Here is a 27,885-nt window from a genome sequence, read left to right as displayed (position 1 = left end):
CAGTCCGTGCACAAGGCTTCTGTCTCGTTTCCTGGGGGGTAATCTGCCTGCTCAAGGAATTTGTCAGGAGTATGAAATCCGGTTTATTGTAGGTTTGCGCCTCTCGCTCTCAAAGCCGAGGGAGCGTCAGGGACCCCTCAGTGCCCCCTAGGATGGCGGCCCGGGCCCGGCTTGGGGAGTGGCGCCGGCCCAGGAGGGCTGGGAGCGGGCACGGGGCTCTGCTGGGGCTCAGAGCGGCCAGCCCCGGGCACCGCGGCGAGGAGCAGGAGAGGGCGGCTGCCAAGTAGGCTGATGACCGTCACAAAGAACCTTCCCAAAGATGAAGCAGGGACAGAGAAAGGGAGGAAGGGGTGCTGTCAGCTCCCGGAAAGGAAGTTATTTCTCACGTGGTATGATTTCCCCTCTTACAAAGGAAAGTCAGCTCGCGGCGTGAGAAGGAGACTGTTCGACTTCACGCAGGTATGTTTCCGAGCCAAATAAAACACAATAGTACCTTAAAGCCATTCGTCTTCGATGATTCATGGACAAGGCGTATAAAATCCCCAAGAAGTATGTGGGTTCTAGAAACAATAAAACCGAATTACGGACATTTCCAAGCATGGCCACGAGCCATATCCTCGGGGCCACACAGAACAAAGACGGTGAAGTTCAGAAAAATAAAAAAATAAAAACAGATTAAAAAGTTTCCTTTGGAATCATAATAAGCTTTTTAAAAAGTTATTAAATGTGTTTTTATCTCTTCCTCTTACCTCATTATGAACACAGAAGTAGCTGAGCAGGCTCCGGAGCACTTACCCTACACAGATGTGCCCCCCGAGTGTCCCTCCAGCGCACGGGACACACCATGCCCCATGGCCCCTTCCAGGACGCCCAGTTCACCCAGGACTCTCGTAGGCACCCTCACGTGTCAGTGCTGTGTCAAAGGGGTCTCTTGTACCCCGACCACGGCCACCCGGCATGGCTCCCTGTCCAGGTCACCTGGCTGCCACCAACCTTCTTCACGTCCCCCTTGAGCGGGACTTCGCAGCAACCTTTCTGAGAGAGCTGCTCATGCCCCTCCCGTGCTCAAAGTAAAACACGCCGCACCCAGCAAAACATGCTTCCAGGGCTCATGGCATTCAGACCACACGCATCGTCACCCAGCCTTGTGGACATCGCCACCCAGCCACGTAGACATCTCCACCCAGCCACGTGGGCATCTCCACCCAGCCACGTGGGCATCATCGCTCAGCCACGTGGGCATCGCCGCTCAGCCACGTGGGCACTGTCATTCAGCCACATGGACATCGCCACCCAGCCACGTAGACATCTCCACCCAGCCATGTGGACATCGTCACTCAGCCACGTGGGCATCGCCGCTCAGCCATGTGGGCACTGTCACTCAGCCACGTGGACATCGCCACCCCAGCCACGTGGGCATCACCACTCAGCCACGTGGACATTGCCACTCAGCCACGTGGACATTAGTCATATAGACATTGTCACTTGGCCATGTGGACATTGTCACAGCCACGTGGACACCTGGCCGGAGCTGGAGGCACCTCTCCCATGGGCCCTGGCACTTCTGTGTGCCTGAAAGCCCCCCCATTTCCTCCAAGCTCAACGCGAATGGCACCCCAGCCGGGTCCCAGACCTGGCTTCTGCATGGTCTGTGTGCAGGCAGGCCTCACCGTGCATCAGGAGGACTCCACACTGAGTCCCCTACACGACCCCCTGCAGTTCTTCACGGAGCCGCAGAAACTCATCGCCACATTCTCACCGCCCCCGCGCCTCCCCCTCCTCCTCCCCCTCCCCTCCCCTCCCCCCTCCTCCTCCTCCCCCTCCCCCCTCCTCCTCCTCCTCCTCCTCCCCCTCCTCCTCCGGCAGCTACAACCATGCCGCTTCCTTCCCTTGGGCATCACGCCTCATGGGGCCACATCATCCGCCAGCTGCACGGTCCGGGCAGGTTTCTCCTGTGCAGTTCCCTAATCGGTCCGTCAGCGCCCCCCGAAAGCCCGTGGGCACACCCGGCAGTGCCCGAGGTCTGGGAACGCCGCGCCCGCTGCAGTCCCGGCTGGAGCCCCAGGGCGGGCCGCGGTGTCAGGACACGGTGCGAAGGGCGCACATTTGTCACACCCACGCTGCACACCTGGGGGTCGGGACAGGCAGCTTCCGAAGAGAAGAGGAATGAAACACAGAGCAAAGACCTGCGGCTACTCTCACCCACTGGCAGCTAATTGCATCTTAATATCTGCAAGCACGAACCTGGCCAGAGAGCAGCTGGGAACAGACCCGCACACCTGCGCGGGCTAATTGGGGTGAGGCAGTGGCGTTCAAAGGCAGAGTTTCTGAAATAACTTCCTAATTAATTGGTCCAGGTGCTTCTGGTGGTGAAAGTCAAAAGCGGTTAAAGGAGACATGAGTGCTAAATGGTTACAGCCAACAGCTTATTTTGAACTGAATGTTTACCAAGTGGCTGGTTAGGGGCACGGACCCTCGGTCCCCACAGCGACTGGACCTGCTCGCGGTGTCTCAGACTGCAAAGCTGAGGCCGTGATTCCCAGGTGAGCCCTGGCCCAGGGCAGCGCACTCCAGGGACTTGCATGGCGCAGGGTCCCCTGATCTCCTCCGCCGGTAGCCCTGGGGGAGGATAGCCCTGGGGGAGGGTGGCTCTGGGGAGGGTAGCCCTGGGGGAGGGTGGCTCTGGGGGAAGGTAGCCCTAGGGGAAGGTAGCTCTGGGAGGGTGGCTCTGGGGAGGGTAGCCCTGGGGGAGGGTGGCTCTGGGGAGGGTAGCCCTGGGGGAGGGTGGCTCTGGGGGGGGTAGCTCTGGGGGGGGTAGCTCTGGGGGAGGGTAGCCCTGGGGAGGGTAGCTCTGGGGAGGGTAGCCCAGGGAAGGGTAGCCCCGGAGGAGGGTAGCCCTGGGGGGGGTAGCCCTGGGAAGGGTAGCCCCGGAGGAGGGTAGCCCTGGGGGGGGTAGCCCTGGGGGCGGGTAGCTCTGGGGGGGGTAGCCCTGGGGGGTGGTAGCTCTGGGGGAGACCTGCTTTCCGACTGCACAGTGGGGGGGGGGGCGGCTGGCAGTGCTCCGGGAGCATTTCCAAGCCTCAGGGCCCCGGGAAATGTCACAGTTCCTCTCCAGACTGCTTTCAAACCTTGGGTTCAATTCAAGCCACAGTGTCCAAGGTGAGACCCGTCCCCAGAGAGGCTCTGCTCCCCTCAGAAAGCTCCGACACCCAGGCAGAGAGAAACGCCTGAGTCTTGTGTGGGACAGAAGCCTGGAGAGAGACAGAACCTCTCAGGACCAGGCCCGCCCCCGGCTGCTGGGCCACCCTGGCCCGGGAGACATAGCCCTTCGGAGGAACCGTCCTCAAGGCCAGGACCACATGGGGACTGGACCACCCGGGGCCTGCACAGGGGCCTCCCTGGCAGAGAGGAGATGCTCCCTGGACCCCGAGGGTAAGGATCCCTGTGTTTATCGGCTCCTAAGCAGAAAGTTCATCTACAGTCATTAAGTGGAAGACATGAGCCCCGCAGCCCTAGGCCGCTAGGAATTAATCGGCGCCCTAAGGACGTGGGAGCCCCAGAGAACACCACCCCCACGCCATCCTGATGAGGACAAAAGCTGGACAGTCTGTGCTGCTGCCTTGAACCGAACGTCACGAGACCTGGGTGGACCGAGGTCACCGGACAAGCAGGTGAACTGAACGTCACGGGGACAGACACTGAACCGCCTGCCTTGTCAGAGCGCGGAGGAGGAGGCCGGGGCCACCCAGTGGGTCGGAAGCGAACACGGGAAACTGATAACAAACCACAGACGGCGCAGGAGGAGCACAGGGGAGACAGGACGCAGTCCACGGCTGGAAACCAAACCGCAGAAACAAGGGGAAGGAAACGAGTAAGTGACCGACCCTGGACGCCCAGTGTTCAGCCTCTCAGGATTTTAGCAGAATTCCCTTCCCCGCCTGGGCCCTAGCCCGTGGTCAGCACCCAGAGTGAGGGTCTCATTCCTTCCCGGGGCGCCCGGGCGTCACCACGGCAGGCACCCCGGGGGTAGAAGTGTCGTGGGGACCCACTAACGCTTCTTAAAGCTGCGACTTGCCAAGTCAAGTGCAGTCATTTTTGTGATTATAATAGAGTTAAAATTCGCTTCTGCAATACGATAAGAAAACGTCTGGAAGTATGGTTATCTCCTGGTCGCGATGAGGATGCAAAAATGAAAACGACATGTTCACGGTCCCCGTGTAATGGGATCTTTTCTGAGTCAAACCCAGATAATACCGGGAAACTATGAGCTTACAGATTGTTCCTCCAGACCAGGGGTGGGGAACCTTTTTCTCCCAAAGGCCATTTGGATATTTATCACATCATTCGGGGGCCATACAAAATTATCAGCTTAAAAATCGGCCCGCTGTATTTGGTCGCGCTAATTCGGTGAGGCGTGTGCTGTGAGCGGGTGTTGGTTCCGAGGGCCTCCTACGGCCCACGGGCCAGACGTCCCCCACACTGCTCTTGACATTTTTTCAGTCTCCTTTGTTTCTTGATGTTAATTTGATGACACCAGCTGACCATCACTCTCCTTCACGCTCAGAAAGTTGCACTAATACGCAAAGGATGTCGGTATTTAGCCGATGCTTAGGAAGCAGAGTTCGAAGCTAGAGCTGTCTGCGAGCAAATAGAATCAGCGCGTGAAAAAGAAAAATGAGAGTCTCAGGCACAGCCCGCAAGGCGCGTGTTGTCAACGCCGCTCCGTCCACAGGCCGCACTGCACCCTGGCTGACGTCTCCCTGCTCAGCCAGGCCCTGGGTGCTCGGCTGATGCCTGCGACGGGAGGGCCACCTGAGTCAGGGGAGAGCGGTCCAGTCACAGGTGCGCACGGCACAGGTGCGGAGGGCACCTGGGGAGGAGACAGGCAGCACCGGGCACCCCGACACGCAGCGGGCGGGCCTGGCCTTCCGCCTGCCCCCACAATTCACCCCGTCTTCAGCGTGTTTCTGGCAAACATGCTGCTCATTCGCAGTCACGACCACAGGCTGACAGACGCCTGTCCCAGCACGCTCCTGGCAAATGCCCAGCAAGATGCCACCTTCTAGTGTTTGATATAAAAATGTTACAACCTGTTTATTTAGAAGTGTGTCACTTTTAACTCCTGTTACTCCTAAAACCCGAGACACAGTTCCAAGAATGGGGACCCACCGGGGGCTTGGATTTTTGTTCCTTTCCTGGTTATGCCTTTTAAAGACAATGTATCCCCAAATGTCCACCGTAAAGCTACACACGTCATTTCAGACACTCCGCCTGTGCTTCGTCCTGCAGAGCTGAGCATGTCTAACAGAATGGCCCCCACCACCCGGAGAGAGGTGGGCCCATCCTACCCGCCGCCCCTGGTGAGGTGGGCCCGTCCTACCCGCCGCCCCTGGTGAGGTGGGCGCCGTCCTACCCGCCGCCCCTGGTGAGGTGGGCCCGTCCTACCCGCCGCCCCTGGTGAGGTGGGCCCGTCCTACTCGCCGCCCCTGGTGAGGTGGGCCTGTCCTACCCGCCTCCCGGAGAGAGGTGAGCGCCGTCTTACCCGCGTGTGCGTCCGAACATGCATCTTCAGCCCGTCGTTCTTGCTGAAGCCCTTGTCACAGTACGGGCACTGATAGGGGCGCTCGCCTGCGGAAGAGAGAAAGGCCACGTCAGGAAGATTCCACGCTCCACACCCAGCGGGGCTCACGCACCACGGGCAGTGGACCACCCCTCCCCCCTGCAGACATGGACTGAGCCGAGCGCCTCCAGGACACGCGAACTAGTGACAGTCCCCAGCTGCAGGCCTCATGCGTGTTCCTTCTAGGACTTGAGCCCAAATAAAATCTCCAGATTTTTTTTTATCCTCACCCAAGGACATTTTTTGCATTTATCTTCAGATAGAGCAAGAGGGAGGGAGGGAGGAAGAGAGAGAGAGAAACATCCATGTGAGAGAGAGACATCAACTGGTTGCCACCAACACGACCCCAACTGGGGCCAGGGACAAACTGCAACTGAGGTACGTGCCCTTAGCGGGAACTAAACCCGGATCTCTCCGGTCTGTGTGCCGACGCTCTAACCGCTGAGCAAACCGGCCAGGGCAAAATCTCCAGATTTTAAGAATTTGGGAAAAAGATTTTATATGAATTTATTTATTTATGTATTTAAATCCCCCACTAAGGACATGCTTAGAGGGAGACACACACACAAACATCGACGTGAGAGAGAAACACCTAACAGTTGCCTTCGGTACAGTGCATGGGGCGACCCTCAGCCAAGGGGCCACCCTGGCGGGGCCACAGGGACCAGTTTGTTAACGCGCCATATTAGTCAAGAAGGGCTGTGTGCTCATCGCAAGGGTGTAATTGTTTCACCGATACTTTGCTTTTGAAGAAGAGATTCCCTAGCGTATCTCAGGGTGATTAGTTTCAGAACTTCTCGGAATTGGCGTGTGTTAAACACATTGGTCATTAAACTGAGAGATAACTGGTCCACACTTCCTGATGCAACAGTACCTCTCGTCTAGAGGTGATTTAGGAAGCAGCCGAAGCCTTTTCGTAAAACAAGCAGGCACACAGATACAAGTCACTCTTTTTTTTAAAGTTCTCCTGTGACGTGACAAAGAGGCGAGTCAGTGTAATCCCAGGAGGATCTGCAGCTGCCCGCCGGTCACAGCCCGCCTGTGGAACGGACGGTAACTCAGTCACTCATCCATTCATTCGCTCGTTTGAACCAGGTACTTACACGGATGCTGGTCCCTGGCCCCAGCCAAAGACCGATAGGATAAAATGTCCGTCTTTAGCAGATACAAGAGTGACTGTCGGTCCTTCTACTGAGGGACAGACCTGGGACAAGCAGCACCTCCCTCCTGTCCTCTCTGGTGATGACTCTCCCTCAGTCCAGTGTCATGGGCATCATTCCAGTGCCCACCCCTCTCCGGTCAAGGAGGAGCTGTCCTTCCCCTCAGGCCCTGCCCTGCCCCTCCCCAGCCCAGCGTTGCTTCCTGCATGGACCGCTCCACCCGGGTTCCGTGGCCCCGTGGCCCCGTGGCTTGCTCATTTCCACTGAACTCTGCGTTTGAAGCAGTAGCGTCTCGTGGGAGTCCCAGCACAGCGCACCTCCCAGCCTCAACTCAGGAAGGCACACCCAGGACATTCCCTGTGCTCCGGGCCCACGGGAACGAGGACCCCCCCAATGGAAAACCATCCTGAACAGGAACTAACCTCAGTCTGAGCGAACTCTTAAGAAGGCGGGTCTCTCTCTCTTCCTTGCACACGGCCAGTCCGTAGAGGCTGAGTCCAATATGGTGCGAGTCCAAATAACTACCACCATGTAGTATCGCTGGCAGGTTGAGACACTCACTTCGCTTTGTTTAGGCTCATCACAGTGTTCAGATTTTGCCGAACACGGAAATTAGTTCATCTAACAATTAGCTAAGAAAAGGAGGCTCAGAGCTCGTCGGAGCAGAAAGAACCGCAGCTGCTGCTGCAGGGAGGCGCCCGCTGACCTGCGCTCTGCCGGGCACAGTGCTCGACGCCCGCCCGGCAGCTGTTTACGTCTGCAACAGCGTGACCACCTAGGCGTCCGCAGCCCCGGTTCACAGATGGAGAAAGGAAGGCACGGACCAGCTGCTGGGTGGTGGGATCAGGGTTTAACCCCAAACTCCACGCCGCCCCTTCGCTGACAATAGGGCCAATGTTCTGTGTAATTCAGGTGGGACTTGCTAACGTCATTGACAGCAACTCTGCTTTCTCGAAATGACAGTTAACATTAACCAGAGCTTTCTGCCCCCAGGTGGAGGCATTCTGCGTGAGCACAGCTCGCAGGGAGCAGCGGGGCGGGTGAGGAATGCGGGGCGTGTCTCAGGGCAGGTCCTGCCCTCCCAGAGGCTGCACCTCGACAGTGGCACAGAGGTGAGCACCCCTGACACTGAGAGGGCGCGGCACTGGCAAATACCACATGCACTCTGGGCTCCAGCTACCAAAGTCAGATTACTGGGCACAGCAGCACCCATGATATTGACAAGTGTGCAGCTGCAAAATCGATGGGTTCTTGGTATCTGCTTCTTTCCTTGAGTTACGTGCGACACTCAATGACATTAACGTCTGCTTGCATTTCCTTCAAACACATCAGGGCACAGAGAGAAACATGACGGCAGCTGTAAAGGGTTGATTTTAAAAGGTATACTCCATGAAGCGGACTTATTCATTCACTCATTCAAAAAAATGTATATATATATATATATATATATATATATATATATATATATATATCTTCTAGTTACTGTGTTGGGCCTTGGGAATGAAGATACGAAGACATTCACAAAATCACTGTCTCTTCGGTTTTACTCGTGTAATAAGAAAGGCAAGAAAAAGTTAAAGGAAAAACCCACTACAGTTTCAGACACTGATGGAGACAGGTTTGAGAAGACCTCTGTGGGAGAGGGTAGGAGAAGGGCCTGGCTGGGTCCTCGGAAAAGGCAGAAGGAAGGGACGCGTGTCGTTCCCTGGGGCCAATCTGATGTTTTTCAAGCATACACTTTGCGTGTCTCCACCTCCGAATTATGTTACCGGACTGGCCTGGTGCCTCCACGTTCCCGCTGCCAGCACAGCGCAGGTGGAGGGAGCCTAAAAGTATTCTAAGTGTGAAAGGGAGAGGGGAGGTGTTCAGAAAAGGTCTCAGGAAATGGGAGCTGTGCCTTCCACAGGGGACACTGGATGCCACATGGAACACCTTTCCAGAGTCCAGCCTGGTCCCCTAACTAGTCACCTCGAGTCTTTGACAAAGAAAGTGCATCATGACAGCGACCATGCAGTGGCAAATATGGCAACGGGAAAAATCAGAATGTGATGTTAATTAAAGACATGAGAAGAACTCTGTCTTTAATACTAAAGGATTAACATACTAATATTAAAACAGTGTCTTAAGGTTGTGGAGGGCATGGAGGTTACCAAGTGTTCATGATGCGAGGGTCCTAAAGGCACCAAATACCACCGATCCATCTACTGCTACAAAACCACCACCATGTCCAACATCTTGACACAAATGTTCCCTAAAGATCCATGTTTAGATAACATGAAATCAATAGAGAAAAATCTTGCAAATCTGAGTATTCTTAAATGAGATATCTTGATATTCTTAAATTAGACCACGGATTTAAGAAATAAGTTTGACCACTAGGTCAGAAGGCTCGGAAAATGTTCCATCACGCTAGTAAACACACTGAATGCAACAGATTGAGCAATAATGACCACAATCAACTTTCAAGATTAAAAAATGTACAAAATAGTTAAAACAATACATTTTATCTTATGGGTATTTTACCAAAATTTAAAAAGGAAAAGTATACAGGAAATGACCCCTATGCTTTGAAAGTGTTTTAAACAACCAGGAAAGCTTAATATATAATGAACACATTTTAAGAGATTTTTGATTAAAATAAAAATGGACCATTTTCAGACAGCATTTTAATCATTTTAATTTTGTCAGTATATTTTTTAAAGCTATGTAGATTTCAGAGAGCTCTCGTAATTCTCTGAAAAGTTACACATACACAGAAAATGTAATTTAAGGTGAAATAAAGTTAAAACGCTTACTTTCAAAGACTCCAAATTAAATAATGTTTAAGTAATTAAACAATGTTGAAAGATTTTGGAGTTACAGTTTTACTTTTTACTTTGAGTTTTCTAACAAAAATCAATTTCAGAGACAGCAAATTCCAAATGAAAAAAAAAAACAAAAAAACACAACAGAAAAACCTCAATAGTGTATGTTTCATAAAAATACTCCAGGATGGGTCCAAGTGGTTGACCTTGAAAGCATACGTATTACATGAGAATTCTCTAGAAGAATTTATCTGTTTTCCACAAATATTGGGCTGGCTTATTTCACTTTTGGGGACTAAGGAAATTGTTATAAAAACATCGAAGTGGCTCATTCTAAATAAAAATTAAACCAAAGAAACATAATCGTGCCTGCCCCACCCAGTGGCTTCTCCCCCCACCACTGCGCCCCGGACCGCAGGAGGACGTAACGGCGGAGAGTGGACCCCGGGGAGGAGAACTGCCCACTGGCACACGGCAGCAGCTCAGGCTCACTCTCGGCACTTCGCTGTGAGTGGAAACACTTTTCCTCCTGCGGCACGAGGAGCCATAAACCCCACCCCAACCTCACTGCACCCCAACCTCACTGCACCCCATGTTGTTACTCTGGACTCTCCTGTTAATCCAACCTGCAGAGTCGCACTTGATCTAAAGAAGTAAAACCTGCCCTGGCCGGTTTGGCTCAGCGGTTAGAGCCTCTGCCCACGGTCCAGAGAGACCCGGGTTCGGTTCCCGTAAGGGCGCGTACCTCGGCTTCGGTTTGTCCCCGGCCCCAGCTGGGGTTGTGCAGGAAGTGGCCACTCGACGTGTCCCTTTCACACCCATGTTTCTCTCTCTCTCCCCACCTCCCACTCTGTCTGAACAAAAATGGAAAAATGTCCTCGGGTGAGGATAAAAAAAGAAGTGAAACCCGAAAACACCATCTTTGAAAGAGAGACAACAAAAATCGGAACTTGACGTTTACTCCTGAAATATTTACGAGGATACTCTGCTTTTCAAAGTTGAAAGGGCTGATTATCTCAAGGAAATGGGCAAATACAAACATTAAAAAGTGACTAAATGACTGACCTTTACTTCTTGAAATACTTTACCACCCGAATCAAAACAAACCAAGTCTTTTTCTAACGCTGTCCTCGGGAATGTCCTCCGGAGCAAGCGCCTGGCAATAGAACCAGAGCCCTTCCTGTCCTTACCCGAGAGGGGCCGGGGAGCCCCGAACTTCCCACAGGCAGCTGTGGGGACCATCTCAGCCCCGACCTCATCTCCTGCACAGTTACCAAGTGCTCACCTCCTGCCGCGCACCAACGCTGTGTTCCGCTGGCGTGATTGTTTAAAAAGTATCATTTTGACGCATTCACACCGAATGAGTGCTGTTGTGTTGGCGGTTGTCACTTTTTTATTTGAGACGCTAAGGTAGTGGTTCTCTACCTTCCTGACGCCGCGGCCCTTTAATACAGTTCCTCCTGTTGTGGGGACCCCCAGCCATGAAATTATTTTCGTTGCTACTTCATAACTGTCATTTTGCTACAGTTACGAATCGCCATCGGAAATATGTGTTTCCCAGGGTCTTAGGCGACCCCTGTGAAGGGCCGTGCGACCCCTAGGTTGAAAGCCGCTGCCCTAGGGGAGACGGGGCAGAGCCCCTGACCACTCAGGCACCGCATGTTTTAGAAGCCCCCGCGGTGTGCTGGGGGACACTGCCGTGTCATCTAGCAATTCACCAGGAGAGGACGCCGTGTAAATGCAGTTAGGGGAACTTGCCTGGTCCACTTCCATTTTTGTGGATTCCAGCGTAACAAAAAAGGGAGAAAGGGAAAACACAGAATTACCAACGCCGGTGTGTTTTACAGTGTCCATCACATTAGGGTCCCTGTGACTGGGATATTAGTCCGGGTGGTGACTGCTCACAGCATATATTCCAGGACGAATGTCACCCCCCACTCTGCCCTCTGGGCCTCCGAGCCTAGCCCACCACACATCTTGAGAGGAGCACTGAATAATTAGGGCCTTTGATACTTTTAAAAAATGTATCGTAACCATATTACCAATGAAAGTCAAAATGAGTCTCTCCCCGCCCTCCATTGTATACCTATGCTTGTAACCAAACCCGACGTTGGCTGGGAGGAGCTGAGTACAGAAACCAAAAGAGGAAGAAGAAGAAACGGTACATTCACTGGCGGGTGGTCAGAAATTATCTGAAAGGTGACAATAGCGAGAAAACACAAGTCGGCAGCCCCCGCATTCCCCGGTGACTAGGACCTCACAGGGAAGACGGGGCTCCGGGCGCGAGGCTGGGAAACCCTGGCTTCTGTGCCGAGGAGACGTGGCTGCCCCGTCCACACCCACAGCGTCTCGGTACCGGGAGCCCGGTGCGGCCTAAGGTTAGTGATCAACCACTTGGAAGAGAAATACAGCAAGATCGATGCTCTTCCCCTGAGTGGGCGTTAGCGACGCCTATGAAAACGGGAAAAATGTGCTTTAAATTTTCATCTGCGCTTATAATTGCTTTGTTAACTGTCCGTGAATCGTGTTCATATTGTTAGGCAGTTACTTAGGATTATTTACTGCGACTGTTTTTGAAGTGGTGAACACATATTCTAAAAATGGATGAATTCCTTCAGTGCAAGCGTTAGAGAAGGAAGACAGCCGGGGCTGTCATCCGAGTGGAATCAAATTGTACCGACGCTTCATTTCCAGCTGACCGAGGGTCTCCACTGAGGGTTGACTGTTCCCCAGGACAGTGATTTATGACTACGCTGGAATCGCAGTGCGCACGCAGAAGGCTGCACAGCCGGTGTCTACGAACACGGGCGGCTGGTTGGGACTGCAGGCGAGTAATTAACCTTCTGGCCCAGAGATTTAAAACCCCGAACGCCGTTTCTAGAATTGCTTTCATAATTTATGAACAACCGGTGGAATTCATGCCAGACTTAACCCCGGTTCTCACTGACCCCAAGAAGCAATAAAGCAACAGGGGACAGTGCCCCGCTATGGCAGCCGACCCAGGGTGCCATCGCTGTCACTTCAGCTCAGGGAGCCGGTGACGGGCCCCAGACCTGCCTGCCCACAGACCCCAACAGGCACCTTCCTGGCGGTGACAGCCACAGCGGCGGCCCCTCACGTATGTTCACGGACGACCTGCGTGCTGCAGCGACAGGCCGCAGAGCGAGATGGTGACGGTGACTCCGCGCTCAGCGGGTCAGACGCCCCGGCAGTGTGCGTGCCTGGGGCCAAGCCCTGGGAGGACAGCAGGCACGAAGCCCAGGGGGCCAGCAGCGACAGCCAGGCCGCACACCCAGCTCTCTGCACGCAGCTCCGAGCGTCCTCGAACAGCACCCGGAGCCCTCACTCCACGGCCTGGCTTTCCGGATGAGGACACGAGCTTTGAAGAGATTAAGCGATTTGCTGTAAAGCTCAGGCAGGGAGGAAATCAATAAAATGGGGCTCAGAAGCCGGTAATCTGACCCGGGACCCACGCCCTGAACCTGAGCCAGCAGTGGGTGATCAGGGTCGTGGGCCATCGTTGGGAGAGTCTCTCCAGGGTGGAGCTAAGTTGTCAGTTAGACCAAACGTACCACACCCCCAAGCTTCCAGGTCCCTTCCAACAGCCTCAACCGGCTGATGACCGAGATGATGCATCACACATTCGGGGAGCAAGGTACTTAACTCCACGGCGAGTTCAGGGGCAACGGTAAGGCCCAGGTGTGTTGCTAAAGAACAGGAGAGGTCACACGAGCAGTGTGCACGCTGGGAAGGGGTGACACCTTCGTTCAGTTCTGCATGAACCACACATGTGTGCCGCTTTGGCAAATCACTTCTGGCTTGAACCAGAAGCTTCCAGAAAGGGCTCTCTCTGCTAAAAGTCAAGAGTATTCTATTCTGCCTGGCCGATGTGGCTCGGTTGGTTGGGAATGGTCCCGTGCACCAAAGGGTCGCCAGTTCAACTCCCGGTCAGGGCACAGGCCCTGGTTTCCGGCTCCATCCCAGGGAGGGGGGGCAGCAGCCGCCGAGCCGTGTTGTCAACTCAGATCGATGTGTCTCTCTCTGTCTCCCTCTCCCTTCCCCTGTCTCTAAAAATCAATAAAAACGGTTTTTAAAAAGAATATTCTAGCCCTGGCCGGTTTGGCTCAGCGGTTAGAGCGTCGGCCTGTGGTCCTGAGAGACCCGGGTTCGGTTCCCGCTAAGGGCACGTACCTTGGTTGCAGTTTGTCCCCGGCCCTGGTCGGTCATGCGGGTGGCAGCCACTCGATGTGTCCCTTCACGTCGATGTTTCTCTCTCTCTCCCTTCCTCTCTCTCCCTCCCACTCTACCTGAACAAGAAATGAAAAAAAAAAAAAAATGTCCTCAGGTGAGGATAAAAAAAAAAAAAAAAAGAATATTCTATCTTAATATATAAAGGCAAATAAGCACTCACTATCCTTATTCTAATCACCTAATTATGAAGAATGAGTAGACTTCAGTAGATACAAAGCGTGTGAAAAATAGTATTCTCAGAGTTAATGGAAAAACCAAATTTTGTCAGACTTCACCCCAGCGTACAGGATGGCGGTAATGTGAATAGGGGGAGGGGGAGAGGGAAGACAGAAAGGAAGTAAGGATACAACTGGTTGGTTACCTGAGGCAGTCAAGGATAAAGACAATCAAAATGTGAAGAACCAGAGAAAAACGTAAAAAAAATTTTTTTTCTTTATCAATCTTAGAGAGAGAGGAAGGAGAGGGAGAGAGAGATAGAAACACCGATGAGAGGGAACATCGACTGGCCGCCTCCTGCACGCCCCCCACTGGGGATCGGGGCCACAATCTGGGCATGTGCCCTGACCGGGAATCGAACCGGCGACCTCCTGGTGCAGGGTCAACGCTCAACCACTGAGCCACACAGCTGGGCACCAGAGAAAATTTCTAAATGTTTCCTTTCAACACTATTAACAAAACATTTCAACAGAGAAATAGATGCTAAGACTCCTTCCTCCCAGGACGAGCAGCAGGTAGAGGCTCAGTGGCTGAGTGGCCGCTGTCTCGCGGAAGGACCGTCAGTCGTGAGCAGTGTCCTGAGAGGGGTATGAGGGAGCCCTTCCACGCTGTACCACACCCGCCATGCCCGGGGCGAAGGAGCCAGTGGTGCCGGCTGGCCAGCTGGAGGGACCCCCGAGACTGTCATCACAGTTCCTGAAACTTAGCTCATGTGACAGAGAGGACCTGCTTCCCCAAATACCGACGGACACCTTGAGAACCGCAGAAGCAGCCCGGAATCGACGCCTTCAACACAGTGGGCGGACGCGACGAGACTCTACCTCCACTAAAGCCACCGGGCCGCAGAGCATTCCAGTGACCGTCCCCTCGCTGAAAGGCCTGTCGGTTAACCACCACGTCCTAGAGATAAAACAGGGGTCTACTCAACTGCGTAACCCTCTGGGGGAAACTGCGGAGACAGTGGAAGCATCAGTGGTTGCCGGGGTGCAGGGTGGGGTGAGCAGGCAGAGCACACAGGATTTTAGGGCCATGAAGTGACTATAACACGGTGACGACGGGTACATGTCACTCTTTGTCCGAACCCCTAGACTGTCCAGCACCAAGAGGGAGCCCTGATGTAGACCACAGGCTCTGGGTGATAACTATGTGTCGGGTAGGTTCATCTACCATCCCAGACACAGGCCTCGGACTGGGGATGCAGACAGTTGGGGTGCTGTGCCAATGTGGGGGGGCAGATGGGCAGATCTCTGTGCCGTCTCTTAATTGCACTGTGAACCTGAAATTACTCTAAAAGTTGGAGCCTGTTTGCCCTGGCCAGTTCGGTTCAGTGGTTAGAGCATCGGCCTGCAGACCAAAGCATTGAGGGTTCGATTCCCGGTCAAGGGCACGTATCTGGGTTACAGGTTCGATCCCTGGCACAGTCAGGGTCGTGTGAGAGGCAACCAATCGATGTCTCTCTCTCTCTCTCTTCCTCCCTCCCTTCTGCTCTATCTAAAAAAATTCAATGGAAAAATATCCTCGGGTGAGGATTAAAAACAATAATAATAAATAAAGCCCATTTAAAAAAAAAAAAGAAATCTGGTGAAACTGAATTTAATCACTTTTTTCCCTGTATGCCATTGCCCACTATAAAGGAGTAAATGAGCATGGAAATGTGAAAAATAAATTTTTTTAACCCCTTTCTTTTGGCTCTAAAACAAAAACTTTCCAATGACTGAGCTCACGTGAGCCTCAGAATTCTTCACCTTTCCCTGGACGACCTACACCTTTGTCGCCCTCGTGTTGATGCGACAGCCGTGCGGCAGAGAGGAGAGAGAATGCAAACGTAACGGCGGGTTTGGCGTCCAGACGTGGACGGTGTTTCCTGGACCAGGCAGGTCATCATCGGTCACTGGCCTGGACGGGCCCTGTGCCTCGCGGAGCCCGGCGCCATGGGCAGGAAATGAGCCTGGGAACCCACTCCGGCTGTGGGAGCCCCTCCGGTATCCCCGAGGGCTGTCCTGCTTCCACAGAGCTGGTGGGAGCCCGCGCGCCCAGCCCTGCTGCCCGTGTCCTGGGGAACAGGTGACGAACAGGCGGCTGGGAAGGGAAGCTCGTCTGTGATGAACTGGAGGCTCCCAATCTCTCCTCCAGACCAGCAGGAGACCCAAACACACCGCCCACGGCCTGTGACCGTGCCGGGCCCTGCAGGCGCAAGCGGGCACTCTGGCTGGTCCCTGGGATCCGGGGCCGAGCACTGGGGCGGCCGTGATGAGAAGCGCTCAGCCGCCGGCTCTGCTCCGGGCTCCCTGCGCTGGGAAAGGGACGGCCACTGTGGCCACTGAGACGAGCATCTGGTGAACGTTTGTGTCTTTAATACACAAGAAGCGAGCCTGTCATTTCAGAAAGAAGGGCTGGGGTGGGGAGGGGGGCGGATTTACCAAGCCCGGGAGTCAGAGAAATCGAGCAGAACGCGGCGTCCTGGGAAGCCCGCACCTGCCACCATGCGGCCTCGCCGAGCACGGTCGGTGACGCCCTCCAGCCACAGGACGACCTGGTCACCCCGAGGGCCAGCCTTCTCCAGCACCCCACGCCCCGTGTCCCCGAATCGCGCGCGGGGCGCTCTCAAAGCGCAGGTCACACCAGGGGACCGTACGGAACAGGCTGGGAGACGCTCCCTGAGGAGGTTTGGGCTCCACAGGGCGGTGCCTCTCGAGAAATGCCACTCCTGGGTTTCCTGGCGGGCGTTTTGAGAGCAGACCCCTGGCCTTCCAAAGAAGGTGAGTCTGCCCTCCCCCTTCTGTCCATTCGAACAGTGTGTACATCCAATCACAGTCGTGCCCCAACCAAACCGTGTGCCAGGTATTTCCACGTTAGATAGTCGACGCCGTGGGAGCACACTGACTCGAAAACGCCCGAAGTCAGAAATCGGGTTTTGTGAAACCGTAAGGGAGAGAAAGCAGCTGCAGTCGGGAGGTGTCCGCCCTCTTTTTGTCCTGGGGGAGTCCGGCTCCGGTCGCCTTGCGCAGCAGCTGCGCCCTGCTCACCTGTGTGGCTGCGGATGTGGACCCTCAGCGTCCCGCTGCTGGCAAACTTCTGGCCACAGTACGGGCAGATCTTCTCCTTCTCCCCCGTGTGTGTCTAGATGGGGTGGAACAAAGAGAGTTGAGGATACACCTAAAGACCGAGGGAGAGATGACTGAGTGCCTCTGACATTGGTAAATCCGTTTTCCCTGGATTACGTTGCATTAAAATGATTTAATATCACAATGACATTTAAAACCATTTATCATGGGTATTCCCTCCGGTTCAAAGAGCCCCTTAGAGCCGTGCATTAGTGTTCATTTGGAAACAATTCTGCCGTTTACTTTTTAAGCCTTTATGGAGCCCCATCTAACATGGTTAAGCCACGGGAGACCGGTCAATGCAGCAAAACCGCGTGGGCGGGACGGGGCCCGGCGGCCCGGCCCCCCAGGGGCTGCGTCCTTAGACGTGTTTGCCACGTTCTCTGCGTGCATGTCACACTGGACAGAATTAACCTCGGTAAAGTAAATGTTACCTGCGTTCTGCTTGTCCGACTGGACTAATTTTGCTGCAAAGTCGAGAAGAACATACATCTGATTTGACCTTTCAAATCAGCAGGTCTACGTGAGCAGTCTGTGGGAGGGGGTGTCTCTGCCCGCGACATACCTGTACTCAGGGCACAAACCACCACACAAGGGAAGGCCCGTGAGTATCATCAGAAGCACGTTTTCGCACCTCACACCTGTCAGAATGGCTGTTACCAAAAAGATAAGCCACAGGTGCTGGCAGAAACGTGGAGAGAAGGGAGCCTCGTGCCCCGTGGGTGGGGAGTCCGAGGGGTGCAGCCACGGTGGAAAACAGCACAGAGTGTCCACAAGAAATTAAAAATGGAACTGCCTTTCGACCCTGCAACTCCACTTCTGGGAATATACCGATAATTCAACAAGTTCGATGCACCCCTATGTTCACAGCAGCGTTATTTTCAATAGCCAAGATACGGAAACAAATTAAATGTCCCCTGATGGGCGATTCGATGAAGAACATATGGTACATATATATACAACGAAATAGTACTCAGCCATAAAAAAATAAAATGTTGTCATTTGTGACAACATGGATGAACCTGGAGGGTATTATACTAACCAAAATAAGTGAGGCAGAGAAAAACAAATACCATGTGATTTCACTCATCTGTGGGATGTAAAGGAAGCCAAACTAGCACCACAAAAATAAACGCACAGATAGAGGGACAGATGGGTGGTTGCAGGAGGCGGGGAGCTGGGCGAGGGGTTGGCCGAGTGCTGATGGGTGGACTTGTGGAGATCACTTTGTACGTATACACGCATCGAATTATAATGCTGCATGCCTGTAGATTCACGTATACAGTGAAATAATTTTCTAAGCAGTTTTCTATAAGGTGTTAGAAAGTTCATAGAGAAAAGAGAGACCTTTCCCAAAAGAGGAGACAGATCAAGCGTGTGAAACTCAGCCCGGAGTCTCCCCAGGGGACATCACGGCGCCAACATCAAAACAGGTCGCTGCTCCCAGCGAGGGTCCCGGCTCCTCTTCGTGCTCGGGGGAGCGAGAACCCTGCACGTTTTCCGGGCAGCTGTCTTCAGAAGTTTTTTTTTTTCTTTTTTTATCTCAGTGATAACCTGGACACAAGCGAAGGCACACAGCGGATCCTGCCGCCTGTGGGCCCGTGTCCCCCGGGCAGTGTCTGCATCTGGCTCTATGCAAACGACCAGCGAGCGCTGTTACCCGAATGGCCCTGGGCCGGGAGACAGGGGCGCAGAGACAGGGGCTCAGGAAAGGCGTCTGTACGTGCCGGCTGGCTGCCTCCTCACCCGCACCTCCGGCCTCGGCCCGCACGGCGCCCTTGTGCCCACCCTCAGCGGAGTGCCACGCGCAGTGCCGCTGCTGGCGGGGCCTCCCTGGCATGCACGGTGTCCCTTTCCTGTGAGAATTGTAATTTGGAGCTGGATACCGCTGTTGTATTTGTCATTTTTGAACGAGCCCCGTATGACACGCCTGAGTGGTGTTGTGTCTCTTGGGAAAAAGGGTTGACACCGGACTGGAGTCCGAGAACCCGGTCCACCCGCCCGGCCAATGCCCTCGGCAGCCCCTCCGGCTGCGCTGGGCGGCCCGAGCTGTCCGTCTTCGCCACCGGTTCTTCCACACGACAGCTCCCTTCTTCGCCCCTCGGGAAGAGCCGTTGCTCCGTGGTCCGCAGCGTGGCTCAGCAAGCCAGAGTGTGACACCTTGCACACACCTGCCTTCCAGTCCCGGCACCCGAAGGGGCACAATACCCCGTCCCCTGCTGGTCCGGACAAAGCCGTGTACAAATCGTATACACCCACCGTTCGAACACCGGAGTCTTCCAATCAGGCAACTACGATTTATTTGTAACCCCTTTATGAAACCCACAGAAGTATTTTATTTTTTGCTGCGTGACCTGAATCACAGGCCATGAAGGCAAGAGCAATGGAGAGAATTACAATGCTCCTTTGGTCTCATTTACAAGCATACCCTATTATTAGGTACAGAATCTGCTAGTGGGTTTTCACAGACACTGAAGGTATGTACTTAACAGGTTACATGTGCAAAAGTGACACGGAACGCCCACGGGAAGCACATGCCGGTGGATGCACACGAACCAGGCTCCGTGGCCACCTGCCCCTGCGGGCCAACAGCGGCACCTCGGACACTTGCTACACGACCCCCTCGCTGATTAAAGAAGGAGAAACACTTACTAAGATATTAAGAAAGGAAGACAGTAGTGTTATTACTGAGCATTAAAGATACAGAAGAGAAAGTTCCTGGGTTCGCTCCTGTTGGAACAACGGGAGGAAGGATGGGCACCCGCGGGAAGGTCACCCTGAGGCTGATGCGTGTCCTCAGTCACTCAGCGGTTACGCCAGGTGGCAGAAACACCCCACAGTCATTTCTAGAGTCAACACTAGAACCTTTCACTGTGTATGTTACAGTAACGATTCTGCTATTTAAAAAAGATACTTAAAATGTAGCTACTTAACTACTTAAAATAACCTGCCAGTTTGCTTGAGTGCGTAACAGAGAGATCAAGTCACCAGGAGCAGGAACACCGTCTGAGCTGAGCAAACACCTCTGCAGACCATGTTCTGGACAGGAACGTCCAGGGCCCTCAGGGTGCGAGATGAGGACCGGCCACCGCAACCCCCAAAGAACCTGACAACCAACATCTGACCTGGCTTTGGAAGATACAATAATGAGGGCGCTTCCTATTTCTTTCTTTAAACATGTGTGTTAATCCAAAAATCTTTGAGAGAAATAAGAAGCTGCCACTCACTGAGTACTGGGACCCACCTGTCCCCACAGCTCAGGGCTGGGTGACATCATACCCAACTAGGTTCACTTTCATATGAAAATCATCTCTCTTCTGAAAAAAATGATGAAGCAAACAGACCCCTTCTGAAGAGCTAACATCTATCATGCACGTCTTAGTTGTCACTTTGGGTAGCTCTGTTGGTAACTGAGAGCGATCATCTCACGATGACACGTGTGACCATGTCGCTTGGTCACGAGAGCCGTCAGGCCCGCAGCAGGCTGCCACTCACCTTCTTGTGACTCCTGAGCACTGACGGGGTCACGAAGGCCTTGTTGCACAGCTCACACCGGTACTTCTTGTGTCTCTCATGGACCACCTGGACGTGAACGTTTAAGGTGTCCTTCCTCTTAAAGGTCGCGTCACAGTGATGACACTTGAAGGTCCTCTCACCTTAGAAACAAGAGGCCATATAAGAGAAAAATAAGCCCTGGCCGGTTTGGCTCAGCGGTTAGAGCGTCGACCTGCGGTACAGAGAGACCCGGGTTCGGTTCCCGCTAAAGGCACGTACTTCGGTTGCAGTTTGTCCCCGGCCCTGGTTGGTCGTGCGGGTGGCAGCCACTCGATGTGTCCCTTCACATCGATGTTTCTCTCTCTCTCTCTTCCTCTCTCTCCCTCCCGCTCTATCTGAACAAAAAATGGAAAAATGTCCTCGGTTGAGGATAAAAAAAAAGAGAAAAATAAGATGCGATAGCAGGGTCCCGCCAAGTGCCCTCGGCCGACCCGGTTGGCCTGGTTTCCCCCGAGTTCACTCTGGAGCTCTAACAACCAGCACAAGCACACAAGGGACGTGTCCACAACAAACCGTGGTTCCATGTTTGCTGCAGCCCTGTGTGACCAGGAGTCACCCTTTAGCCTTCTTAGGTTCGGTCTCTTCAACTGGAGAATGTGGGGCTTGAGTTCATTTTCTTGAGGTGCCATGAACTTTCTTTAACAGGAAGTTGCCAGGGCGGGGCTGGGGTGTGAGGTAAGTAGATTCTCGCTGTGACAAAGGCCTCTGTCAAGCAGTGAGATGCCCTGGAGGCCCCTCGTCTCTCCCCAGTCCCACAACTATCTTCACGGCCTTCAGAGGACAGGGTTCAGGCAGCCAGCTGGGCGCTGAGTCCTGACAGCAGGCAGAGTGGGTGAGCGCAGCCTCCCTCCGCAGACAGGAGAGGCCTCGACCCCGCGCCCAGCCCTTGCTGCCTCAGCTCCGTGGTCTCAGGTGCTTGGCCTCAGGTGCTTGGTCTCAGGTGCTAGGCCTCAGGTGCTTGGTCTCAGGTGCTTGGCCTCAGGTGCTTGGCCTCAGGTCCTTGGTCTCAGGTCCTTGGCCTCAGGTGCTTGGCCTCAGGTGCTTGGCCTCAGGTGCTTGGTCTCAGGTGCTTGGCCTCAGCTCCGTGGTCTCAGGTGCTTGGTCTCAGGTGCTTGGTCTCAGGTCCTTGGCCTCAGGTCCTTGGTCTCAGGTCCTTGGCCTCAGGTGCTTGGCCTCAGGTGCTTGGTCTCAGGTACTTGGCCTCAGGTGCTTGGTCTCGGGTCCTTGGTCTCGGGTCCCTGGTCTCGGGTCCTTGGTCTCAGGTCGTTGGTCTCAGGTCGTTGGTCTCGGGTACTTGGATCGGAGGCCCCTCCAGTGGCTCTTAGTCTGCTGTGAAACACTAGGGAAGGGGTTCTGCCCAGGCTCTCAGACAGTTTGGGGGAGCAGGGGAGCCCAGAGTGGCAGCCCCTAGGTGCCTTCTCTCATGTAGCCTCGGCCTGCAGGGAAAGCAACTCCTGACCTGTGTTTGGGAAGATTACTTTTTAAACATTCGCAGAATGCTACCTTCATAGCACACATGTCCAACTTCCAGTGGTCCGTTTCCAATACACTCCAAGTGATGAAAGTGTACGATGAGAAGAAGGGATTTTCCTCCAGAAGTTACAAAATGCACATAGTCCTCACTCATGTGTGAGACCGACCAGTCCTTGAATATACTTTCCTTCTTTAGAGAATAATTGCATTAGCACAGATTCACACATTCACTGAGACAAAACACACAGATAACTTTCTGCATCTCAGTAAGAGATGCCCTCAGTTCCAACCTCCAGACGCCCTCCATTCTAACCAGCACACGGTACAGCGAGATCCTACTATTTCCTCACAGCAAATTTAAAGAAAGACAGAGAGAAGCAAAAGAGAAACCACTCTCCCTTTGTCTTTTCAAACAGAATGATGGCTATTTAGTCTCTTAGAGGCCTGTTGAAATCTGATGTCTGAAACAAAGTCACATGGAACTATTCAAGAATAGGGTGCATTCTGAGAGCTTTGTTTACGCCTTTGTGCATCTGGTTGTGGTGTTACTGTTGCAACCGAGCTTGTCTTTGTGTATCTCTTCATGTATCTTTTCATGTATCGCTTCATGTATCTCTTTATGAATCTCTATCGCTTCATGTATCTCTTCATGAATCTCTATGTATCTCTGCATGTATCTCTTTATGTATCTCTATGTGTATCTCTTCATGTATCTCTGTCTCTTCCTGTCTCTCTTTATATATCTCTTTAGATATATCTAAGCATTTTATTTGTATAAAATATATAACTAGTGAGAGTAAAATGAAATACCAGTTGACAGAAGGTTACAAGTGTTAATAATACCAACTCTTATTTGGGCACTGAAAGAAATTAAAAACCAAATCCTCCAAGATTGCTCCTGTCAAAGCATTTTCATAAAGCTGTCAAGTGAATCAAAATATGGTTCCCGAAGAAAAGCTCACTGAGTTGTACTTTCTTCTTTCACTTTAATTCCAGATTTCTTGGTTTTCAGGTTTATCAGAATGTTAAAATTCTGATTGGAGATTTCATCTGATTTTCCCAGATTACTTTGCCTTAAATTTATCAGAATGTTTCCCTATTTTAAAACCAAGCAGCTGGCTAGTAACATGCCTTTTGGTTTTCAGAGTCTTAGAAAACAGCAATAATTTCCAAAATAATTATGACAAGTTTTCCTCATATCTGGAGCTGATGTAAGTTTATAATAACTGCCTTCATGTTGTGGAGTTAAGCAAGTGTTAATTGTCATGTTGTGTAGGACAAGACCTGCTATTTCTAGGTTCCCAGCCTTCTAGCTCACTGGCCTTACCTGAGGTCTAACTGTACCTAAGTCACCCATTTCTCACTCAATCCCAGAGCTGATCTTTCAAACCAAATGCTTCATAAACCCCCGATCGCTGTGCTGATCAACATTACACTAGACACACAAGCGCGGTCTAACCTTGGTCGCCTCAATCCTTTGCCTCAAACTGATGAGAAGCAGCAGGAGGAGATCATAAGTATTTAATTCCTTCTCCTGAAAATGCCTTGCTGGTATTAAAAATAAAAGTTCATCTATCCAAAGAAAAATTTCCTGAGCATCGGGTCAAGTGGATAAGTCTTCATAGTAAGAACGAGACTCACCTCTCTAAATTCCTCTTCTAAAATCCATTCATCTCATAACAGTTATTGCCCTTAATCAAACGACAGTGGGACGGAATGGGAATCCCTGCTGTTACGCGACACACTTTGTTAAACGTACAGTTGTTCTTCACAGGGAGAACAGAGAGTCACGCTAAGAACGTCTCCAGAGCAGCAGCATGAGATCAAAGCATGACCTTTTCGATGGGAAAAGATGCATTTATTACCATCATTACCCTCAGTAGTCATAACAACTTTAATATCGTTGTCATTCTGATTTTTAGATATTTTTGTTGATAACACATTTCTTCTAAGATACCGTAGTCTTATCTGTACAATCAGCTGTCAAGAATGAGCAATTATTTTGCTTTCCTCAGAAATATTAAAAATCTAATCCGCAGCAGAAATTTCATGTGTAGAGGGGGTTCTACGGAGTAAACAACTTCAGTTAAAAGCAAGAAGTGCCGCTGCTCCGACGGTGTGCCGTCTTTTTGTCATGTTAGATGCAGCGGTGTCGAACGCCTGCCAGGGACCCACGTGCAAATTCAGCTGAGCAGTGACATTCTCTCTGCAGCACAGCGATGTCCCTCAGCGACGTGGCCATGCACCCGGGTCTTGTAAACATAGTTCCACGTGTGACTGCCAGGCAGACTGCCCGGGGCGGACTGTGAGAAACCACAGGAAACCACGCCCGAGAAGCAAGGACACAGGCGGCGTGGTGAGCAGGGAAGGCCTCGGACGCTCAGGGACCTGGCTGCCCAGCCCGTGGAGCCCCGAGTCCGTCCCTGCGTTTCTCTGCGCCTCAACCTTCTCAATTCCTCCAACGAAGAGGTCACAGTGGATGTGTCCCCGCCCTCCCCAGCTGCCATGGCAACTGAGGTCTGCGCTCCTGCATCCGGCAGGCCGTTCGGCTCCTTATTCATCACACTCGTGTGTTACTGGGAAGGGCCCAGACCCCGATGGGATTCGCGTGTGTGTAAACCCAGGTAACTGCTACTCAGATCAAAATGTAGAACATTTCGGCAGCCTAGCGTATAAGTTGCTACATTGAAAAAGGACCGAATGTCTGGTTTAGAACAAATTTCAAAGATACCTTGCCGAACACAGAAAACATTTTTCTATACAAACTTTAATGACGGGAAGAAGGGATATAAAATAAAATGTCTCATAAAACAGTGACTCTCACTGTGGGAAAATAAAGCCAGGGTGAAGGAAGAATCGGTAAAAGGCGGAGTAACTGTCCCGAGAGTCCAGCCGACACCTCCTCCAGGCGGTACCCTCCCGCGCCGCCCCCCGGGGCCAGGCCAAGCGTGGGCCTCCGGCGCCCTCGGCCCCCTGCACGCACTTACTGTTGTGTATGAGCAGATGTCTGTGCAAGGAAAACGGGGTCCGGAACAGGGCCTTACACTCCTCACACTGGAACGGCCTCTCTTCAGAGTGGGTCTGCAGGCAGAGACACTGAGTCAGGGGAGCGCAGAGCCTGGGTTCGAGATGAGGAAGAGGACAGCAGGGAGCGTAGCCAGTGTCCTGCTTTCCCTGGTGACCCTCCTCCCCGGGAAACCCTCCACGCGAAGATGCCGTGTTCACAGGAGAACACACGTGCCCTTCCAAAGTCTCGCACTAATTAGAGGCGAAACCTGGGGAATGGAACCTGTGCCACAACCACAAAATACTCCCCTGAATACCCACGGAGATTCTCAGGCTCTCCTTTGAGTCTGTTAATGTGTGGCTTCTGAGACGGATGTCCCTTGGTCAGTGACAGGCTTTAACAGTGCCAGGCCAGCGCCACCCACAGAAAGGGACCGGGGAGACCATTCCACCCTTCCCCTCAACGTCAGAGAGTACCTCCACACGAGTGCTAATCCCAGGGGGTGCTTCCCCCGAATCAAACCCGAGCGCTCACTCCTGGGACAATTAACAAGCACTGAATGTTTACTTAGTGTCCGATGCCAGACACTCTCCATGAGTTACTTCGCGTAACTCTAGCGGCAGTGCTGTGACGGCCCCATTTACAGACACGAGGGCTGAGGCTCAGATAGAGGCAGCGATTTGCCGAATGTCCAACAGCACAGAGGCAGCGAGCCCCACTTAACACGACACACAGATGATGCTGATCACCAACAAAGCGGCAGACCACCTGCTCCATCTAAAACGCAAAAGCAAAAACCCGTTTTCCGTTCTACACCAGCATGAACCCATTGGGCATAAATCAGGGGACAAAACCCTATCCCACCCTGGATGGCAAGATGACACCATGGTATCAGAAATTAAGCTGTGCTCTCTTATTAGAATGAAATAGGTTAGGTAATCGATGGAGTTTTATGATGCATGTGGTATAAAAATAAAGGGGATAATGTAAAGGAAATCTCTTTATTCACAACATAGTAATTTATACATTGTCTTAGTCTAATGGACATTGTAAGACCTACGAACACAGTGTCGCTGGGAAAGGTATTACCTTGCCTCTTTTCGGTTGTGAAAGAGAGAGAAACAAGAGGAGGAACAATATTTAAACATCAGGATAAACTACAGATATTCAAATGTGCCATGTAAGCCACAGAAATTTGAAACGATAGGTGGAAAGAAACAGATCAATAAAATAGAAACAAGAAGGTTTCTTTCATTACATAAGTATATGAACATTCAGGGTAGAAAACTGTGGTATTTCAAATTGACAGGAAAACCATAAAATGTTTCGTAAATGGTTTTAAGCAACTCTACAGACATTCAGGAAAAAATTAGGTTCAGTCTATTTCACACCCCTTACAAGAAAATAAATCCCATTCCAATGCAGGTGTCTTTTTACAAGTTTGGCATAAAACCCTAAGCATACTAGAAGAAAATATAAGTGAAGTTACTATGGCTTCAGCAGCACACGTACTAAAACTGCAGCGATACAGAGAAGGTTAGCCCGGCCCCTGCGCAAGGATGAGATATATGTGATCATAACAGATTAAATATATAATTTTTGAATGGGGAAAGGTTTTCTAACCATGTCAGAAACCCAGACAATCATGGCAGAGAAAGAATTAAATTCTAAAACGCAAAGCAAAAAGGTCTGAAACATAGGGTTGCTCCAGGCACCCCAAATATTATGCCCCGCCCTATGTCCTGCTTCCTCTCCTCCAAACCCAGCACACGTCAACCTGGGGACACGACCCCGCGGGCTGATTACGGAGAAACGGGGCAGCCCAACGCTGTGCGACCAGGTGAAGCGAACCAAAGACACCCATTGACGTGCCGCCGGACGTCAACAGCGCATTTTAAGAAGCAGTTTAAGACCTGGCCGATTTGGCTCAGCGGTTAAAGCGTCGGCCTGCGGTACAGAGAGACCCGGGTTCGGTTCCCGCTAAGGGCGCGTGCCTCGGTTGCAGTTTGTCCCCGGCCCTGGTTGGTCGTGCGGGTGGCAGCCACTCGATGTGTCCCTTCACATCGATGTTTCTCTCTCTCTCTCTCCCTCCCGCTCTATCTAAAACAAAACAAAACAAACAAACAAAAAAAATGGAAAAATGTCCTCGGGTGAGGATAAAAAAAAAAAAAAAAGAAGCAGTTTGACAGCGCGGAGCCAGGGGGATGACCGCCTTTGTCTCAAGACTGGACACCGCCCACCGAGTCGCGATGTCGCCGTGGAGAAGCCACACGCGCAGTCGCTCGGAAGAGCCCTAGCGGTCACCTGAGATGAGGTAAGTGGAGGGACCGAGTCCACATGCCCCGGATACAGTGTAGCTCTCTTCAAGGAGACCTCGCCTCCGGTGTCCCATCTCTGAAGGGAGACAACCTCCGCGCCGACATCCATCGCGTAATCCTGTTTCAATGTCCAGTTACGGCATCAGCATCCGCCGACACGGAGGGCGAGTCCGCGGGCCGCGCAGTGAAACGGGCCCTTCTCTGCACCGGCCTGGTCCCTGTTGCAGACTTGGGAACGCGTGAGGAAATCCGTTCCCCTATTTATGACACCTCATAAACTGTCACAAAAATGCTCCAGACGGTTTACAGCGTAATTTTCATATAATAATTACCAAATTAGCGCATTTCCAGCCACGCGGACGGAATATTAATTTCGT

The 27,885-nt window shown here is 52.4% G+C and overlaps 1 protein-coding gene and 1 non-coding gene across 3 annotated transcripts in view; one reads left to right on the top strand and one right to left on the bottom strand.

Annotated features, from left to right (window-relative positions):
• Positions 1–27,885, bottom strand: part of PRDM5 (PR/SET domain 5) — a 100,018-nt gene that overhangs the window by 19,305 nt on the left and 52,828 nt on the right. For both annotated transcript variants that reach the window (XM_036240952.1, XM_036240953.1), the window contains exons 10-13: positions 25,171–25,264; positions 20,651–20,811; positions 17,078–17,171; positions 5,543–5,628 (exon numbers count right to left, since the gene is read on the bottom strand). In XM_036240952.1, the coding sequence (XP_036096845.1) occupies positions 5,543–5,628; positions 17,078–17,171; positions 20,651–20,811; positions 25,171–25,264 (435 nt within the window). The remainder of the gene's footprint in view (positions 1–5,542; positions 5,629–17,077; positions 17,172–20,650; positions 20,812–25,170; positions 25,265–27,885) is intronic.
• Positions 26,682–26,784, top strand: LOC118616629. Its single transcript, XR_004956622.1, has one exon. It is a non-coding gene; the product is annotated as a U6 spliceosomal RNA (small nuclear RNA).

This window comes from Molossus molossus, unplaced genomic scaffold (genome assembly GCF_014108415.1).
Source record: "Molossus molossus isolate mMolMol1 unplaced genomic scaffold, mMolMol1.p scaffold_m16_p_4, whole genome shotgun sequence".
Classification (NCBI taxonomy): domain Eukaryota; kingdom Metazoa; phylum Chordata; class Mammalia; order Chiroptera; family Molossidae; genus Molossus; species Molossus molossus.
This window is presented reverse-complemented; position numbering and strand designations above follow the sequence as displayed.